Source organism: Lissotriton helveticus, chromosome 1_1 (genome assembly GCF_964261635.1).
Source record: "Lissotriton helveticus chromosome 1_1, aLisHel1.1, whole genome shotgun sequence".
In the NCBI taxonomy this organism is placed as follows: Eukaryota; Metazoa; Chordata; class Amphibia; order Caudata; family Salamandridae; genus Lissotriton; species Lissotriton helveticus.
The window spans coordinates 912,129,440-912,150,468 of NC_136057.1; the positions used below are offsets into that span (position 1 = coordinate 912,129,440).

At 43.5% G+C, this 21,029-nt stretch overlaps 1 protein-coding gene across 2 annotated transcripts in view; it reads right to left on the reverse strand.

Moving 5' to 3' along the window:
- Nucleotides 1-21,029, reverse strand: part of GNS (glucosamine (N-acetyl)-6-sulfatase) — a 258,138-nt gene that overhangs the window by 131,889 nt on the left and 105,220 nt on the right. For both annotated transcript variants that reach the window (XR_013607146.1, XM_078676222.1), the window contains exons 4-5: nt 10,849-10,914; nt 319-417 (exon numbers count right to left, since the gene is read on the reverse strand). Coding sequence is in view for 1 of the 2 variants with exons in the window: in XM_078676222.1 (XP_078532348.1) it covers nt 319-417; nt 10,849-10,914 (165 nt within the window). In the remaining variant the exon portion in view is untranslated. The remainder of the gene's footprint in view (nt 1-318; nt 418-10,848; nt 10,915-21,029) is intronic.

Here is a 21,029-nt window from a genome sequence, read left to right on the forward strand (position 1 = left end):
AAGAATGAGGTAACAACAGCCCTTGAACATCGGTCACTCAAACTCCTCAGTTCACTTTCACAAATTCTTCACAAGGATCTTGGTGGGCTTCTCGTAGCGAACTGTAACATCAGTTGCTTTACTTCTGCCAATCTAGAATGTGGCATACATTGAATAACGCAGTAATTGGATAGTCCTCTAACATATTGTAGTCAAAGGGTCACCTATACGCCGGAGTTATTAAAGGTGTTTCATGCTTGAGATATTTGCATTTAATTTGTACATTTGCCCAATATGCCATTTGTAATACATACATTGTGCCTAAATAAAAGCTCTTACCAGTACATCAGTTAGGTAATCCACACTGTAGTTCCCGCCAAACTGACGTGCTTTCCCATTCACAGAAAGTGTATAATTGTAGTACTTGGAGTTTTTCTCCTAAATGAAGGATACAGAAATTAAGTCCATCACTAGTGCAGACTCACAGATCCTATGAACTTAAACGTTGATTGGCGTGTATTAGGTTTAAGACTCCACGATGAGGTACAATAGGTAACCACATTTTTATATTGTATCAATTTTTCCACTTAAGTTAGCGGTACTCTGCATATTAATTATGAGTTATTGTCCATGACTAGAGATCCGTTAACACCTAATTTCCTGCATTTCCACGTAGATGCCTTAACAATGTAAGGCCAGATTTCAGAACCATTTTGTTTATGGTGGCCCCATACAAAGAACTTCCAATGGAAAGAAATAACACTCATAGCTAATGTGCTCCAATCACACCTCAGTTTCTAAAACTAGACAGGAACCAAGCACTCTGAGGACAGCGGCTCTGCCACGCATGAACACGGGTAGGTGTAGAGGGGACTGTTGGTTATCTTTAGTGGTTTGCTGAAGGGTAGTTCTAGGTCATGAAGGTGGTTCAGAATATGCAACATCTTTCTCTATTTAGTTGCTTGCAGACAACAATAGGTAAAACACAATAACATGGCTATAAAAGAGGAAGATGGCGTATATATAGAAATTAAACAAATAATTGTTTCTAATCCGTTTATGTATACACCACACAATGTTTATGAACAGACTATGAAAAAAATGTTTATTACTCCTGTGTTAGTCAAATTTTCATAGTCCACTTTATTTACTTGTTCCATCAATGACTCATAGTACAGTTGCAGAATGTTGAACACAGTAGCAGCCCGTGCACATAAGTGCAGTGAGGTGGGGCAGTGGTGTGGTGGGGGGGGGGGGGTGAAAGTGACAAACGACGGGATAGGGAATGTAAAATAAATAAATAAAACCACTTACCTTGCTGTTTCTGGGACAGGTTGTACGGGGTATTGTGGTGCAGCGCTTTGTGATACATGCAGCCGATTTTGAAATGCACCCCAGCCTCTAAAGGAAGCCAATTCAGTGTATGAAGGTCAGGAGAGATGTGATCACTTTTTTTGAACCTGTGATGAGCCTAGCTGCAGCAATGAGGGTAGCCTTCTGAGGTGCAAGTGAGGTTTTTGGGAGGCCCACAAGGGTAGTGACATAGCTACCTATTCCCACTTGGAAATTACAGCTTATAAAATGTGATAAGGAATCTCTAATTTTATCCTATGGGAGAGGTAGGCAACTCAGTAGTGAAAAACAAATATACCGGTCACTACCAGGACATGTAAAACGTACATGTCCAACCTTTTAATTACGATACACCCTGCCCTATGGTCTCCAAAGGGTGTGCCTTTCTGGTGACTTATAAAAAACAAAAGGGGAGTTTAGGGCTTGCCAAGGAGGTTTTATTGCCAAGTCAACATGGCAGTTTAAAACTCCATTCCAGTTGCAGTGGCAAATCTGGGACATGTTTTAAGGTGCTACTTTAGTGGGTGGCACAATGAGTGCTGCAGCGCACAAGTAGCATTTATTTTTCAGCCCCTGGGTACATGTAGTACCAAATACTAGGGACTTTCAAGTAAATTAAATATGCCACTTTGATGTATGACAATTTTATCAGGTGTAAATGGGAGAGCACAAATACTTTACCACTGGTTAGTAAATAGTGCAGAGTTCTATAGCCAATAAAAATAGGTTTGGCAAAAGAATGGAAAAAACTGGAGGAATGCCACACAAATGATGGTTGTTTCCAACGATCATCAACTTCCTTTTTTTCAGCTGGAAACCGGATTTCTGGTAGAGGCAACTGACACACCCTTTCAGGTCTGAGTCAAGGTACAAATATGTATTTCCTCCATATTTGATGATCATGAGGCTCACAGGGCAGGCCAAGAGACAGAATTCAAACCTAATGATAGTGACACAAGAGTGTTGTAAGCAAGCTTAGTTTCAAGTTTTTCGACAACTTTCTTCTGATTCTCCAATCCTACTTCCTCGGATTCAGAACATTTTAAATGATGTTCATGGCAACAAACATCTGTTGATAATGCAAGGAACTCTAAAATGACTTGGAAGATTACTGCTGGAATATTCTAGGCCTTTTGGAACAAGCTTCGAGTCTCATCAGAAAGGCATGGTCAGATTCCACAGTTAAGCGATAGAGTTCAGCTTGGGGTAGATGTCAGAACCTGGATTCAGTGGAGACCTATATTGAACTTCTTGCCAGAGTTGGAAAAAGGAGGGCTGACATACTGCACCATCAACGCTTGCCTCCTTGGAGCCTATCTTCCCTTTCACGAGGTACCAAGTGTGCTTCTATATCGTTAATAGAATCAAAGCTTTTCTTCACGTTTGCTGGGAAATTTTACATTCATAAAGTCGGCTTCAGATTGATGAGGTCTGATGTCATAACTCCTGACCAAAGTGCAGACATCTTAGAAAGTGAGGTATTTAATAAAAGAGGCTGGGTTTGGCAGTCCAAGATGATATGGTCACAGGTATGGTCGATTCAATATTAGATTCACCATATCTGTTTTTTACTTTCATGGCCGTATAAAAGTCAGCATAAAATGTATTTTATACATCATCGGTAATTTAAAACAGCAGACTCTTATTTCTAGCTGCATTTCCCCCTGGGCATGCCTAGTGACACATTTGGCCATATTTTTAAATAGTTACACCATTTTGACTGACCTTGCTTTTCTTATGTAAAGAGTTAAATCAGACAATAAGGAGAGTGATTGAAGTGATGGAATAACTTCATTTCAGGGAAAGCAGTGCACTGTCTATTGGGAGAGATTGCTAATGGTATACCCAAATACTGAGGTGTGTTCTGCTTGTAAAGGATCACTAATCCCGAGTTGGTGCCTTTGTACTTTCCCATACCATAAACATATTTAAAGTTTGTGGTTGCAGATATTAGTCCATAATAGTTTGCCACACTAACTACCTAATGGGAAAATATATATCCCACCTAAGTGAATCAATACTGCTCTGCAGTTTTAACATGGAAAGAGACACTGTATCACCCTTCCTCTACCCCTGATGCTGCACATAGTCGTTTGATCTGGAAAATGGGGCTGTCAGACACTTTCTAAACATTACACTGAATGTAATGAAGTAATACAACACAAAACTGAAATTATATTTCTCAACATTTAATTTTAATATGTCGAGATACTAGCAAGAAATATTCTGCGTGTGCTGAAGACATAGAAGACTTATGAGGTAAAAGCAGTGTCCCAACAGCATGCGAGAATGCGAAGAAGATCCATTGGTGGGGGGTTGAACAGTGTTAGATTAACTATACACGGCTAGTTGTGGATTTAAAGTGAATTTCATCATAACATCTTTGTAAGAACTGGGGTCACCAATTCCACTGCGGTAGCTTGGCGTGAGCGGGAAGGCACCCAAAGGCTAGGTGCAAAGCAGAAGTGCAGCACACACTCACACTGAGACAGGGAGGCACACGCAATAAAATGACACCACACCGGCTAGTCGTTTAAAATAAGATTCTTTTATCTAGATTGGTCTCATTGCAGGTAAGTAATTCATTATCATAAACTAAGCATCAATTCATCAGGCAAATACCTCTGTCAGTACCTTGCTATATGTATGGGCAAGCTAGGCAACAACATTCCTTTAAAAATCAGGCCACATTTCATTGTATAGGCATAGGCAACAACTTTGGTCCTAAGCAGGTTCAGTAGAGCAACATCTCATAGGACACTTCAAGATAGAACATTTCCTAGTGGCAATTTGCAACATTTCATAGAACACTTTCATGTAACACATTCCTTAGGCATGTGGGTCATTAAAACGCATAAGCCTTTGTGTGAATGGCATAATAGTAACACAAACCAGGTTTCCTACTCCAGGATGGTCTGCAGAGGACACCCCCCTAACCAGGGGTTATTTTAGCACCAAAAACAGTTAACAGTCAAGGCTATTGCCCAGTTCAGGGGACCTTAGTCCCTTTCCCCTGGTTCCAGTCTGTTATCGGGCTAATTAGGGCCAACGGGGCCCAACTATAGTTCCCTACGGGGAGGGGCGGTCACGGGGTTGCCTGTCTGTCCACTGGAGGCCCGGCTTCCACTCCAGTCTTCCACCCTCCTCCCCGGGGTGGTTACCTTACTCTTCGGCCTCTGAGGAGACACTTGTGGCGTGCTGCAGGTTTGGGCAAGTTGTGGGCCGGAGGGGGTGCTTCCTTGCGACGCCTGGTAGTTTCAGTGCCCTTCTGGTGCAGTTTCTTGGGAGGGGGAAGAAGGGGGGTTGAGTTGGGGGTTCAGAGGTAGGATGGTTTCCCTTGCCTCACTGGAGGTGGTTCCCCAACCATGGGCCAGATCAGTGGGTTGGCAGAGTCCCTCACCTAACTTAAAAAGCAGTGCCTAGGCCTAGTCAGTTCCAGTGGTGTAGGTTCCTCCCCTAGGCCCAACCGCCTAAACTCCTGCAGAGGTTCCCCCAGGTCCAGTGATGCCCCAACTGACAGGCAGGTTTTCCTCCTTTCTCCTTATACCCCTAGGTCAGGTGACCACTCTCTGAAAGCAGCAAAGTGTAACCCCTCCCCTATTCTGGAAGGTTCCAGGAGCTTCCACATTCTAGATTATGGGCAGAAAAGGTGGGAAGGCAGTGCTACTGTATCCTAATGTCCCAGCCTGCTCCTGACTACTAGTGCATGTTTAAAAAGGCAACTCCGCAGTAGCAGGGGCCTGTGACAGCCATGTTGTTAGGAGAGAGCACCTGCACCTCAGCACTGTTTGGCAGTGGTAAGGCGCCCAAAGACCTAGGTCCAACAAAAAAGATGGTGGAAAAAACAAGGCAAAGGGCAAAATAAACGGGGTAAGACCACCCTAGGGCTGACAGGTCCAACAATCTTAACAACAATTTTTCAGCAAATGATTACAAAGCAACATGCTCAACACTAACCAGATGTAAATTTCCGCAAGAATAGTACCGGGACACTTGTGGCTACCCTGACTGCTGTGGCCTGTGTGCATTATGTTTTCAGATCTTTGGCACTACACCAGCCTAAGCTAAATAACTCCAATCTCAGGCGAGTTGGTAAAGAAGTCTGGAAATGTTGGCTCAATCAAAAGTGCCTCCAGTAGACAGGACAAGAGTGGTTTAAAACAGGGGCGTAACACAGGCCCCCGCATCCCCAGAGTGCGGGGGGCCCGAGCTGCAGGGGGCCCCCCAGCACAGTACACCAGCCTGAGAGCTCCGGATTAAATCCAGAGCGGGGCCCCTCCATGTACCTTACAGTGGGGCCCCCTCAATTTCGTTAAGAAACTGGTTTAATGTATAGGAGTATGGTATGCCCAAGAAAATCTGGTGTGTACCATGCCAATATGCAACTCTGTCTTGCACGTCAACACATAAAGCTCAGAACAGAACCCTGCCTATGCCCTTTTCGTTGCCTTCAGAAATGATGGTATACGACTGGGCCAGTTAACCGGCCTTTCAGATAAAGTCACCTGTTGGCAAACCTCCAAATGCACTGCTTGGGTGATGCAAAGCATATGTTTAAATTTGATAAATCAAAAATGCTGTAACAAATCTCCCATAAACACTAAATGTTCTTGGCAATGCCCTACAGTGTGTAAAGGAAGGGTGCATTATTCACAGATGTTTGCATGTAAGCTCTGCAAAAAGAACCCCAGAAGAGGGAAATACATCTCTAAAAATATTTCATTGTGTGGTTTTAGTGCGTTTCTCCTTTTTTTTATTTCTACAGAAGACGATATGAACATAATTAGGTATAATATATGATGTTCCACACAGTGTTATCAACATGATAACTTCAAAAAGAACTATAAACTTAAACAACGCAGTTTTTTTTTTTTAAATATTTTTTTTATTATTTTCACCTGGTATAAAGTTACAAGTACATTCAGATATACCTTCAAATCAAATTAAACTAGTTCGTCATATACATACATGATCTACTCTTATTTTATAAAATAACATTACTGTACATAAATCAAAACTTAATGTCAATTCAGTTCAATTCTAGTTTCCCCCATATTTTCTCATATTTCTGCAGCGATCTGACACCTCTAAGTTCTGCCAACGTACGTTCCATGATATTGATTTCGTTAACCAAATACCACCATTCCAAAGCGTTAGGTGGGTTAGGGCTGACCCAAGCTCTAGCTAAAGTCAATTTAGCACAAGATAATAAAATAGATAATAGCACAGAATGTGGTTGAATTGTAGTGTACATACCTAATATTACCATAGGAGCTGTAATTGGTGTGCTGGTAACATTTTTTATAGCTAAGATTTTTCCCACTTCTTCCCAGAACTCCCCAAGTTTTGGACATGTAAACAACATATGTATTAGGTCTGCTGCATATTGGTCACATTTTGGACACTTAGTTTTTTCTCCCAGATTGTTATTTGAAGCCCATTTAGAGATCTTTTCTGGCGTATAGTATAGCATATATATGGTTCTGTATTGTTGTAGGCGTAGGCTAGAAGATCTTACATTGTGATGGATATTAGTGTACGAGTTGGTTATTTGTTTTCCTGTTATATTGATTCCCAGTTTTACCTTCCATTTATTAGCTATTATTTCGTTATCATTCGTTCTTAAATCTGTCAATATCTTATATGCTAAGCTAATTATTGATTTCTCCTTTTTCGAGTTTAGGATATCCCAGATACCCCCACTCGATAAGGCTTTGATTCCGTTCTTCCGCACTAGAAAATCGTATATTTGCCTATATTTAAACTCATATGTGTCGAGTAACCCATATATTTGTTTTAAGGTGCGAAAATCCATTATGCCTTGGGATGTATATAAGTCCCCTAATACCTTGATTCCTTTCGATTGCCATCTTCTGGCATCCCCATCACTAAATATGTTAGGTAGTCCAGGATTATCCCATAAAATTAGTTGGGTGTGGTATATGTTACTTTTACAGTGGGTTAGTATATCTTTCCAAATCCTTACTAGATCCCGTGCAGTCTTAAATTTCACCCTTTTGTAGAAATTCGGGTCTGTAATGCGAAGTAAAAACTGTTTGGAATTTTCTTTTAGAAGTAAATAATGGTAAAAAAGCAGATTCTCTGGGTCTAATAAGGATCTAATACGCCTTATAAATGAGGCCCAAAAGTAATGTTTTAGGTCAGGAAAATTGAGACCGCCCGATCCTATTTGATTTTTTAACATCTTTAGCGATCTCCTAGCTCTCTTATAACCCCAGATAAAGTTACAGAAAGCGCTGTCTAATTGCTTGAAAAAAAGCCTATCTTGTGCCAAAGGAATTGATCTAAATAGATATAGATATTTAGGTATGATTTTCATTTTTATTAGATTTATTCTGCCGATTAAATTCAGTGGAAGTCGGTGCCATTTTTTTAGATTCGAGGTAGTGGTTTTCATTAGTTTGTTATAATTGATCTTATTTATCTCTCTGACATTTGAGGTAATTTGTACGCCTAAATATGTCGCGGTCTTACAAACTTCGGGCATTATTTGAGAGGGAGCAAAGTTAGCTACTACTTGAGTTTTATGAGTGTTTAATTTGTAGCCAGATACATTGCCGAATTTAGATGCTTCTAGATTGATTGCTTTCAGAGGATCAATAATCTCAGTAGAATAAATGGCTATATCATCCGCGTAAGCAGTTAATTTTAAGCTCTGCCTATTAGTTTTAAAGGGTATTATTTCTGGTTGATTATCCAATGCCTTTAAAAATGGTTCTAATGATAAGGCAAATAATAAGGGAGATAAGGGGCACCCTTGGCGTGTGCCTCTCCGGATTGTAAAGTAATTTGACGTGAGACCGCAATAACTGATATATGCGGATGGGTTATCATAAAGTGCCTGGATCCCGTTTAGAAAATTTCCGCCGAACCCCATATATCCCAATGTGTGCCATAAATAATCCCACCCGACCCGATCGAATGCTTTTTCAGCGTCAAGCATTATCATTGCTAAGGGAGTGGACTCTACTTCTGCTATGTCAAAAGCTGTTATTGCCGTATTTACGTGAGCTGATGTGTCCCTCCCCGTCACAAATCCGTGTTGTTGTGAACTTACTATTTTAGGCAAAAGCGGTGCTAATCTTCTTGCTAGGCATTTTGCGAATATTTTAGCATCAGCATTAATTAAAGATATAGGTCTGTATGAGCCCATCTCCTCTTTGGGTTTACCTTTTTTGTGAAAAAAAATAATTTTCGCCTTATTCCAAGAGCGCGGAGCGGACCCTGTTCTACTTATATAATTGATTACTTCTAAGAGGAGGGGTGTTAGCTCTTCCATACATGATTGATACAGTTCCAGAGGGATAGTGTCTTCCCCAGTAGCTTTGCCTGATGGTAATGATTTTATAGCTTCTCTTAGTTCTTCTCTAGTTATTTCTGAAGCCAGATTCTCTGCTTCACAAGTTGTTATTTTTTTCGTTAAGTTCTCTTTTAAGTAGTTATCGATTGTTTCGCCATTGGGAGTGTTTTCTGGGGTATATAAAATTTCGTAATATTTAGCAAACTGTTGTATTATTTTGTCTGTCTGATTATATCTCTTATTGTCGACTCCTATAATTTGTGATATTGTAGATTCTGCTCTGTCCTCTGCAACCTTATATGCTAAAATTTTACCAATTTTATCACCCCCTTCATATTGAGCAAATTTATGTTTAGGGATCTGTGCACTTCTCTTTTTTATCAAAATTTCTTTTGTCTTGCATTTTAACCGGCTAAGATTGGTGTTGATAGCCAAAATTGAGAGATTTCCTCTTAAAGCCTCCACTAGTTTTGCCTCTTCTGCTACAATGTCCGATGTTAAAGTTAAGTTATATTTACGTCTTTCTTGATTTTGTTTTAGGACATACGTCTGCACAAACCCTCTGATACTAGCTTTGCATGTGTCCCAAACGGTTAAACAGGAAGCAGTATTTCTATTAAAAGTCAAAAATTCTATAATATGTTGTTTCAGTTGTGAGGTGAAAATCGTGTTCGATATTAAATTCCTTGGAAACGTAAAGGCTCTAGGAGGATTACGTTTTTGGAAGGTAGTTAGTTCCACCATAATGGGGTTATGGTCAGATGCGATGCGTGGGTATATGACCATTGTTGTGATAGAACTCATCAAAGAATCTGATACTAGAGCCATATCTATACGTGAGCATAGCTTGTGAGGAGCAGAATAGTATGTATATCCTGGGGCATTAGAATATAATGAACTCCAAACATCTCTAACATTATGTAGCTTGCACAGGTTTAAGATAGATGTTCTGGTTCTGGGCTTTCGAATAAAGTTACCAGGGCGTGTTGTGTCCGTCTGACAATTCATGATACAGTTGAAATCACCCATTATTATAATTTCTCCTTCCCAGTCTAATAAAGCTATATTTAATTCTTCATATATACTTGGTTCTTCTTTGTTTGGTCCATATACAGCACAGACCACAAGCTTCATATTGTTATGACATAATTGAGTGATTGCCCACCGCCCACGTTTGTCAGATTGCGTCTTAATTATCTCGACCTTGAATCTTTTATCTTTTAATATGGCCACCCCTCTGACATGTGAGCCGGCTGCCGAATATATTATCATCTCGAAGCCTAATTGATTCAGTAACTTCTTGTCGCTATCTATAATATGAGTTTCTGACAGAAATACTAACTGGGGGTTATATAAATGTAATTCTTCAGCGACTAGGTGTCTTTTACGCTTATTGTTTAGCCCTGAGACATTCCATGCTAAACATCTAATGCTTTGCATCTTTAAAATAATAAGAATAAACAATAATGCTTAATAACAGCATAATTTGATGCTCTCTAACGTATAAAAGAAAGTACTTTACAAACTTAAATTTCTTCTTAAATCTTTCAACCAGGTTGAAAATATTTTTTTCCCCACCCCTTTTACCCCAACCCTTCCTCCACCCGACCTCCCCACACACGACCCCCCCAACCTGCGAAGACCTACCCTCCCCTTCCCCCCCCTTACCTACTGCTGCCGTTGAAAAGGCAGCTCTTGCGGCGAGAAACCTAGGGCCTCCCCCCCCCTCCATCCTTAATGGTTTTTCATTTGCTGATAGTGTTAGCTCAAGCTCCCCTCTATATTTTTTTTTTTTTTCCCCCTTTCCCCCCCCCGTTGTTATATGCTACCTCCTTTCATCCCAACTTTATAGTTGTTTACTCAAGCGGTATGGCAAAAAGCTAAACCCAACACTCCAGTAACTATTGATAACTTTACCATCTTTGCGCGCTCAGATCTAAGCAAAGCTACGATGGATAAGAGATGGGAAATGCGCAAACTAATTGATCCCATTAACAAACTGGGTGGCTTAGCATATCTGCAGGAACCAGCTCGACTCAAAGTGACCTTGAAAGGACATACAAAGTTCTTTTATGATGTACAGGAAGCGCAGGCATTCTTAACTAGTGCTAAGCGTAAACAACGCAGTTTTAAGTAAACAACAAGACATGCATGTTTCCAAGTGTTCATAATTGTGGGATATTGTAGTCACTTACTAAAGCAAACCAGTAATTCCAACCAGGAGGGATGTGCTCAACGCCACCAGCATCTTCATCTCCATACTGAGAAAACAGGACACAAAAGCAGTATTGAGACTCAATATGTTCCAGGTGCAACATGATTAGAGGTACTTGGGTGAGATCATACTACTTAGCCTCAAATGGTAACAACTAGAATAACTCAAAGTTCAACTAAATTGAAAAGTACACAGGAAGTAACATGTGATGGCAATTGCTTAAAACCAGCGGCATCTCTATGTTCCTAAACGTAATACTTTTTGATATTCACAAAAATTCAACATTGGTTTTAGAATGCGCCCACTGAACAATTTACGAGGGGTTCCTTACAGCAAACTTCTAATGAACCCTGATACCTTGAACTATGGATGCAACAGTGCAGGGTTAAACCCAGTAAGATATAGTACAAGAAACGTCTGTAATGTCAATTTACAAACTTCCATTTTGCAGTATCAGTCAAAAGACAATAAAATATTAAAGCCCTCCTGCAGAGAGTTTATTAGGCCACCTTTCTATTGAAGTCCAGTATGTATTGTTAGTACCTCCAATTAAAAGCCAACACAAACTGGGGCAAAAACAAGGTTGTGTAAGGAGGAACATTTGTGTTGCGGTGTAACAGAGGGTACGATATAATCTTCACAAATGCCTATCCTATTTTTTGACTTACCATCCAAAGCAACATGCCTCGGTGGTATAAATAACATGCGTTGCAAATCCATTAACCCCAAATAGGTCTTTAAGTGGGCCTAGTTATTATCAGATCCAGAACTCAGATAAAATAGCTCCTTCCCATTCTGTAAGAGATTTCCTAAAGTCCTTGAGAGAGAAGCAAGGGTTTACCTTAGGTCATCTCTTGCAAGTACAAAGGAGAGATAGTCTTAACCCCTTCGGGGTTGATGACGAGCTGGGCTCGTCATGGAGTAGGGCGCTCCCACCGAGTCTGCCCGATCGTTAGGATTTCTGCTGGGATGGCAGGGGAAGACCGTCCCCTGCCTCCCCCCGCCCTCCCCGCCCGCGTCATCGTGTTGTTTACCGACGCGCTGGGAAGCCATTTGCTTCCTGCGCGTCGGAGGAATCAGAGGTTTGTTTTGCGGCTGGGGCAGGGGGGAAAGTTTTGAAAAGGCCATCGAGTGAAAGGAAAGGCTTTTCCTTTCACTCTTTGCAAGTTTAGAGCATTCCTGCTGCGATCGTGCAGCTGGAATGGTAGGGAGTTTTTTTTTTTTTCTTTTGTGGTCAATTTCGTTGTTCGGGGAGCGGCCCCTTGGGGAAGGGTCGCTCCCCTTTTTGGGGTAACAATGATTTTGAATTGTTTTCATGCCTCTGGTATGAAAAAATGTTCATTTGTTGAAAAAACAAAACAGATGGGGTCATTTTCAAAATGTGAATGTAGTGCTGATTTTATTGAAGGATGCAAGTGCCTCTGTCCTTCATCTCTTTTATTTTGTGTGTACCTGAAGTGGCTGAAAAACACACCTGTGCTGCCTAGGCAAAGCTCACTAGTGTTTTTGGGCTGATGAATGGTTTTTTTTGTGTGCTGCTTTTCAAACACATGCTTTGTCTCCAGTGACCATGTGTGTGTTACTATGCCATGTGCGCAGGGTCCCTTGAGTGAGCTGTCCATCATAGTGGGAAGCTCACAAATGTTTTTGGGCTGATGATTGTTTCCTGAATTTGTGCTGCAACTCGAGCGCCATCTTTGTCTCCATTGACCATGTGTGCGTTACTATGCAATCGCACAAATGTGCGCAGGGGTCCCTTGTGTGAGCTGTCCTTCATAGTGGAAAGGTCACAAATGTTTTTGGGCTGATGATTGCTTTCCTGAGTTTGTGCTGCAACTCGAGCGCCATCTTTGTCTCCAGTGTCCATGTGTGCGTTACTATGCAATTGCACAGATGTGCGCAGGGGTCCCTTGTGTGAGCTGTCCATCATAGTGGGAAGGTCACAAATGTTTTTGGGCTGATGATTGCTTTCCTGAGTTTGTGCTGCAACTCGAGCGCCATCTTTGTCTCCAGTGTCCATGTGTGCGTTACTATGCAATTGCACAGATGTGCGCAGGGGTCCCTTGTGTGAGCTGTCCATCATAGTGGGAAGGTCACAAATGTTTTTGGGCTGATGAATGTTTTCCTGAATTTGTGCTGCAACTCGAGCGCTTGCTTTGTCTCCAGTGACCGTGTGTGTTACTATGCCATCGCACCAATGTGTGCACAGGTCCCTTGAGTGAGCTGTCCATCATAGTGGGTAAATTTAGGAAAGATGGTGCACTCCGCTAGTTGGTGGGCGTTGCCAAACGGGGATCTTCTGTGTGAGTTCACATGCCTCTTATGTGTATAAATGGTCAGAGACTGATGAGAGCAGCAGATGGGGAGAAAGAAGCTCCTGGTCATAGGAACTGTTTTTGGATTGCGCTTGTGAAAATCAAGGATGCAAGTGCCTCTGTCCAGCATCACAGTTAACCACAGTAATTCTGTTGTCCCCCTCCCCATGAGAATCCCTGATGACGTCAGCGCGCACAGCACGCGCCAACATCTTCAGGGATTCCCAGGCGGTCGGGAAGCCATTTGCTTCCTGCGCCTGGAGGTGTTAGGTTGGTTTTGAGATATTTGGGGGGGTTTGCAAAGAGGCATCAGGGGAGAGGTAAGTGAATTTCCTCTCTTCTGATGTCTCTTTGCAGGGCATTTCTGGCTCACGGTCGCGCACAGCATTGCGATTGTGCGGTGGAAATGCCCCCACTAGCACCAGGGATTTTATTTTAGATTGTAGGAAGTGACCCATTGGGCAAGGGTCGCTTTCAGGTGGGTCGGATTTTAAATTTAGATTTTCTGGCCTCCCCCCCGGTGGGCAAATCAACCCGTACTTTTGTCCGTTTTGCCCTTTTTGATGGCCCATCTGTGTGGATGTGATTTTGGGGGTAAATTTGTGTATTGTTTATTCATTTGTTATGTTGTTTGTGAAATGTAGTATTAAATTATTTTTTTTCTTCTTTGTTTTTGATCCAGGCTTTTGCTGTTTGTATTGGTGTAGGTTGTGGTTCGGTTAATGCTGGTTTTGCAGCTTGTGTAGTTGCATGTGCTTGGTAAGTAAATGTTTTTTGTACTATTTTTCCTAGATAAATGTGTTTTTATGAAAAGTGAAGTTATTGCTGTTTGTGTGGCTTTGTGTTTCTTGATTGTTAACTTTTTTTTGTATTGCTGCTTGATGTGTACTTTGTCTAATCTATACTTTTTTTTTCTTTCCAGTGGGATTTCCTTTCTTTTTGCTGTGTTTCAGCAGAGTAGGTGCTGGTGAGTCTTCTTATATTTGGTTAGATTTGAATTGTTTTTGAGTGTATTGATTTTTGTGTGAAGACTCTACCTTGTTTACTTCTTACTTTGCACAGTGTAGGTTGTTGTTCACTTGTGTGTGTAGTCTTCTTGATTTGTAAGGATAATGGCTGCTCGCAGGATTACTGCTAAGCAGGTTGTTAGTTTGCTTTTTGAGTCTTCCTCTGACCATGGTCCAGACACTGACTCCGATTCGGAGCATGAGGTAGGTGCAGAAGATTCAGGCAGTGAGTTTTCTCTTCGCATGGTATCATCGGATGATGATTCTTCGTCTAGTGCTGATGAAGTGCCTGTGGTAGAGAGGGACATTGATGTGCCGGTAGAGAGGCAAGAGCCATGTGAGCGGCAGCCTAGGTCCTCAAGGTTTCCCTTTTTTTCTCGTCGGGAACAGGCAAGTGTGGTAAAGGCTGCGCCCAAAAGGTTTCACATTGCTGTGGTGCGCCAAAGGTTATCTGGTGCTGCTAGTCTTCCTGTTGTAGAGCAGCATGAGGCATCTGGTGCTGCTAGTCTTTCTGTTGTTGTTGAGCAGCAAGTGGCATCTGGGGATGCGAGTTCTTCTGTTGATGTTGAGATGCAAGAGGCAGCTGGGGATGTGAGTTCTCCTGTTGGTGAAGAGATGCAAAATGTATCTGGGGATGCTAGTATTCCTGTTGGTGTAGTGATGCAAGAGGCATATGGGGATGCTAGTGTTCCCGTTGATGTAGTGCAGCAAGAGGCATCTGGCCTGCAGGCTAGGGTGGCTTCTTCTCCTCATGTTAGTGATGACGTCTGGGTTGCCCCTGGCATGGTGCAGCCGGAATTGCCAGACTTCACTGGTGTTCCAGGGTGTAGAGTGAATACTGACAATTTTTTGCCAATTCAATTTTTTCAGTTGTTTTTTGACGATGAGTTTTTGCAGGAGATTGTGGAGCAAACTAATTTGTATGCAGAGCAGTATTTGAGGGACCACAGTGCCAGCCTTAAGCCCCATTCTAGAGCTACCCATTGGTCTCCCACATATGTTGAAGAGATGAAGAAGTTTTTGGGATTAACTTTTTTGATGGGCTTGCTAAGGAAGCCATCAATGTCTTCTTATTGGTCCACTAGTCCCTTGATGGCAACATCTATATTTCCAGCAGTTATGACTCGTGATCGATATATGCTTCTTCTACGCATGATGCATTTTGTTGATAATGATTTAGCGTTGCCACGCGATCACCCTGATTGTGACCGTCTTTTTAAGATTCGGCCTGTCCTTGATCACTTTGTTGATCGTTTTCCTGAGATCTTTGCACCTGGAAGAGAAATAGCTGTGGACGAGTCTTTGGTATTGTTCAAGGGCCGCTTGGTTTTTAGGCAATACATTCCTCGTAAGAGGGCACGCTATGGCATCAAACTGTATATGCTGTGTGACAGTGAGACTGGATATGTTTATAATTTCAGGGTGTACACCGGTAAGGATTCCAGCATTAACACTTCTGCTTGTCCGTCCACTTTTGGAGTGACTGAGAAAATTGTGTGGGAACTAGGTAGACGATTATTTAACAAAGGCCACCATTTATATGTAGATAACTTCTACACTAGTGTGCGTTTGTTCAAGGAGTTGGCCAAAGTGGGCACTGTTGCATGTGGCACGATGCGCAGTAACCGGAAAGGTTTCCCAATAGAACTTGTTTGCAAAAGGCTTGTGCGGGGACAGTCTACTGCATTGTGATGTGGGAAGCTTCTAGCTGTGAAGTTTTCAGACAGGAGAGATGTTTGCATGCTGACTACTATCCATGACGAAAGCACTGAAGCTCTGCCAGTTCGGGGTGAGACTGCTGAAGTGCGTAAACCTGTGTGCATTTTAGACTATAATAGGCACATGGGTGGTGTTGACAGAGTAGATCAGAGGTTGGAACCTTATGCTGCTCTTCGAAAGGCTTACGTTTGGTACAAGAAGTTGGCTATCCATCTTTTCCACTTGGCATCCTTTAATGCTTTTGTTGTTTTCCAGAAATCTTGTCCTGAGTCAAAGATGCCTTTTGTTAAGTTTCAGGAGACTATAATAGGCAGCCTTGTACTAGTGGAACAGGCAAGTGTGCCAAGATTTGGAGTGGTGGAGGAAGTGGCTAGACTGAAAGATCGCCACTTTCCAGAATACATTCCTCCCACAACTGCAAAAGACAATCCCACTAAAAGATGTAGAGTCTGTTGGCGAAGAGAAGTGCGGAGGGAGTCTCGTATGCACTGTCCTGACTGTCCTTCAAATCCTGGATTGTGTGTGCCAGCTTGTTTTAAATCGTACCACACACAAAAGAAGTTTTGGGAGTTTCATTGAGCTTGTAAGTGTACTGTCTGGTCTGTTTTCTGTAATATTTTTTAGTTTGCTTTTAGGTTTGCATTAGTGCAAAGCATTTAGTTTTTGAATTTGTGTTAGCAGATTTGTAGGTTTCTACATTTGATTTGTGGTATTTCTTTAAAAAATTCTAATTTCGATGGTGGTGTGTGCAGGATTGTGCTTGGATTGTTGGTGTGCGTGGACTGGCGCTTGGCTGGTGGTGTGCGTGGTCTGGTGCTTGGCTGGCATAGTGCATGGATTGGAGTTGTGCTGGGGGGGTGAGTGGATTTTTGCTTGGCTGGCGGAGTGCATGGTTAGGTGCTTGGCTGGTGGTGTGAGTGGATGGCGCTTGGCTGGTGGTGTGCGTGGTCTGGTGCTTGGCTGGCATAGTGCATGGATTGGAGTTGTGCTGGGGGGGTGAGTGGATTTTTGCTTGGCTGGCGGAGTGCATGGTTAGGTGCTTGGCTGGTGGTGTGAGTGGATGGCGCTTGGCTGGTGGTGTGCGTGGTCTGGTGCTTGGCTGGCATAGTGCATGGATTGGAGTTGTGCTGGGGGGGGTGCGTGGATTTTTGCTTGGCTGGCGGAGTGCATGGTTAGGTGCTTGGCTGGCGGTGTGAGTGGAGTGGTGCTTGGCTGGCGGTGTGTGTGGAGTGGTGCTTGGCTGGCGGCGTGTGTGGAGTGGTGCTTGGATGGTGTTGTGTTTGTGGAGTGGCGCTTGGCTGGGGGTGTGCGTGGAGTGATGCTTGGCTGGCGGTGTGTGTGGAGTTGTGCTTGGCTTGTGTTGTGTTTGTGGAGTGGCGCTTGGCTGGTGGTGTGCGTAGAGTGATGCTTGGCTGGTGGTGTGTGTGGAGTGGTAGTTGGCTGTCGGTGTGCGCTGAGTGGTGTTTGGCTGGCAGTGTGCATGGTCTGGTGCTTGGATGGTGGTGTGGGTGGACTGGCGCTCGGCAGGCGGTGTGTGAGTAGTTACTTTCTGTTGGTCAATACACACACTGCTAGTTGAGTGACACTCCACACAGTCCATCATTTTGTGTAGTTGCAGTGTCAGAAATGTGGGCGTGTGAAAGTGATGGGCCCTTGAATGGCGCTGTTTGCTGGTGTGAGTGTTGAAATGTGATGGGTCCGCGGCTGGCGGTGTGAATGTTTTGTATGTGTCACGCGTACGAAAGGTGTATGAATGGCCTGTAAAGAGGTTGGTGCCTTGACGTGGCTTTACAGCTCACGAGCTGTGAGTCAGTGGTTCAGTTTATCATACTTTCAATTATACGCAGTGTATTTCATTTTTGATGAAATTACTTGCGTATCCAATTGTATGTACTGAATCATCACTCACCCTCGTGCCAAATCCAACCAGTATGTGTGTGTGCTTGCGGATTAGATGGGTGTGCAGTAATTATTGTTTTTTTTCTCTTTCTGCAGTAGGGTGTACCTTGCCCCTTATTGTGATTGTTGTTATGTGTTGCTTTTCCATTCGGATGGTGTCAATGGTCTGGTTTGTATCAGGTATGAGGGGAACCACCACTAACCTGCATTTGACGCCACCGCCACGAGAGTCATTTGGGCAGACAGCAGCAGGCGCGAAGGAACGCTGACATCTCCGCCGCCACCGCCAAGAGTCCCTGGACACCGGACTCCGCGCCGCCGCTCCGGGAGACCGCAAATCCCGGCAGGCCTCGCGGCGGCGCGCTTGCAGTGACGCGGGTCGTCGCGCTGCAGAGGGCGCCAGAGCCCTAGAAAGGGAGGAGAGCCCCGGCAGAGCGGGGGGAACCACCACTAACCTGCATTTGACGCCACCGCCACGAGAGTCATTTGGGCAGACAGCAGCAGGCGCGAAGGAACGCTGACATCTCCGCCGCCACCGCCAAGAGTCCCTGGACACCGGACTCTGCGCCGCCGCTCCGGGAGACCGCAAATCCCGGCAGGCCTCGCGGCGGCGCGCTTGCAGTGACGCGGGTCGTCGCGCTGCAGAGGGCGCCAGAGCCCTAGAAAGGGAGGAGAGCCCCCGCGTCGCGGGACGCGAGCGGGACGCCCGGGGCTAAGCCCGGGCAAAGGGCGGGCCCTCTACGGCCCTCATCGGCAGGAGGAGGCAGGGGCAGGGCTCGACCCCCTGTTCCATCAGAGACGCGCCAACAAGTAAGACTCTGTTGCTGTGTTGTGTGTTAACTGCGTTATATATAGATGATGTCTAAAAAGAAACCTGCTGCTCTGCCCCCAAACACCATGGATAACTATGTTGTGCAAACAGTAAAGAAAATAAATGAACAAAGGAGGGAATCACTTGGGCTAAGCCAGTCACCAGATTTGCGCAGGCTAAGCCCTACTTTAGCTCTGTCAACTGAGGATAGCCCCTTCGTGTTGGTGGAAACCAGGGTCTCACCAAATGCATCACCTATTATTGAGACTGGCAGCCAGCCATTGATCACGTTAGCATCCCCTGTTATTCTGGATGTAGACTCTGACAATGTTATTGATTCAGATCCAGAAACTGTAACTGGTCCAGTGGAGGATGATTTACCACCGATTGAGCACACACCCCGGCCTGTGCGCACCTGTGTGAAGAATCAGCGGAAACAGGGCGGTCAAAGGCCAAGAGTGAAAAGGAAAAGAACATTATCCCCAGGTTCCTCGAGAGCTCCCCAAAAGGCTGTAGGGGAAGGGACTATAAGAAACAGAGGAGATGACGAAATGTTTAGTAAACTGCTTGAGGTTGTAGAGGGTAAACTTATTGAAATTGTAAAACCTCTGATCTCTAAAATTGATAAATTGCAGGCTGAAGTAAAAAGACTTGGAGGTGTGCAAACAAAGTTGACGGAGGAAATAGGCAGTCTTAATACTTTATTAATAACAAGAAATAGTACCGAAGGGGTTAACCAAGTTGGAGAAGGGACATCTGGTGTGCTGACCAATCCAGTCCATATGCCGGCCCCGAAAGTTAACCACAATATAACAACAGCAGAAGGGCATCCGTTGACAGTAAATTTACCACAAGCACAAGTTCACGGTACTGACCCACTGCAGTTTATTGAGGAAGCCTCACCTGTTGTACTGGTGTTAGCTAATGTACCCCCTTTGGATGACGGCATTACCGAGTCATCTAGCTCTCTGAGTAGTAAGGCCCTCCACTGGCTCTCAGGTAATATGAGGTTAGCGCCTGGTGGGTTACAGCAACTGGCGCACGATATTAAAGCAGTTAAACGTGTCCCCTGGATAGGGAATCGCCCCAAAAGATTTAAAGGGGATTGTGTGGTGGTAACATTTGCACACCCCGATGTACTTCCAAATGTCTTAACACATATTCTTCCACCTCAGCGTAGAAGAGGTAGGTTGGTTCCCCTAACATTAAAATTTTTCCATGGGGAACAGCAAAATGTAACCCTACCTAAAACGCCAGCACTAGGATGGGATAACAACTTGAATATGCATAACCGCTGGGCTTCCCCCCTAGTACCTAGCCTGCTACTACACAACAGATATGATGCCCTGTCTGGTCTTAATAACTGCGATTGACAAGAGGTCAGACACGAGTTTGCCGAAGTGGTTGCAGGAGTAGATTTAAATCAGTCCCCAAATACTACTGGTAGTATACTGCCTAAGTCTGTGGGTACATCTTGCAATACCTTAGAGGGGGCATCAACAACTTGCCTTATTGCTAGTTGGAATATAGCAGGACTAGTCTCTAAATTTGAAGTATTAGGGTGGTTAGAACTAGTTAGAACATTTGATATCCTATGTTTACAAGAGACCTGGTGTCTAAATTTCAAGGGCCTTGATGGTTTTGTAGCATATGAGCTACCAGCAGTGGCAACTACCTCAGGGAGGGCCAAAGGTGGTTTGCTAATTCTGATTTCTGTGAAAATGCGAATTAGGGTGAAGGAGCATATCACCGTGGGCAATAATTCCCAACTGTTGTGGTTAGCTGATGAGGCAGACAAAAACATTTTGTTGATTAATATGTATAATAATGTTTTTGATGCCAGCAGACACATGGTTATTTTAGAATTAGACGTCGCAATCAAACAATTGATGAAAGCTTCTAATACAGTTTTTGAGTTCATATATGTTGGAGATTTTAACATTTCTGTTTGCCCTCTCTCTAATCAAAAGTTGTGTGGCACTTTGAACCGTGTTGGAGAGCCAGCTACACATTTCCAACACAATACATATGGAGAAACTCTGAACTCCTTCCTACTCGCCTATGATATGGAGATCCTAGAGATTGAGCAGGACGGGAAGGGTGATAGCTTGCCAACTTTTGTAGGGAGAGGGGCGAACACTGTAATTGATTTTATTTGCATGTCTTCCGAATTAGCTCATTTTAGCTCTGATGTCAAGGTTGTAGACCACATGGTTAGTGATCATAACTGTCTTGTTATTGAAACTAGGTTTTGGGAAGTTTGCATAATTCCAGATAGTAGCCCTATCATAAACATTGAGGTACATAGGCCGAACGGTTTCAGAATAAGGTGGGCTGGGGATAAGGCTGAAGTAACTTCTAATTGCATTATCTCATGCTGCTTAAATGACATTACATCAATTATTGATGA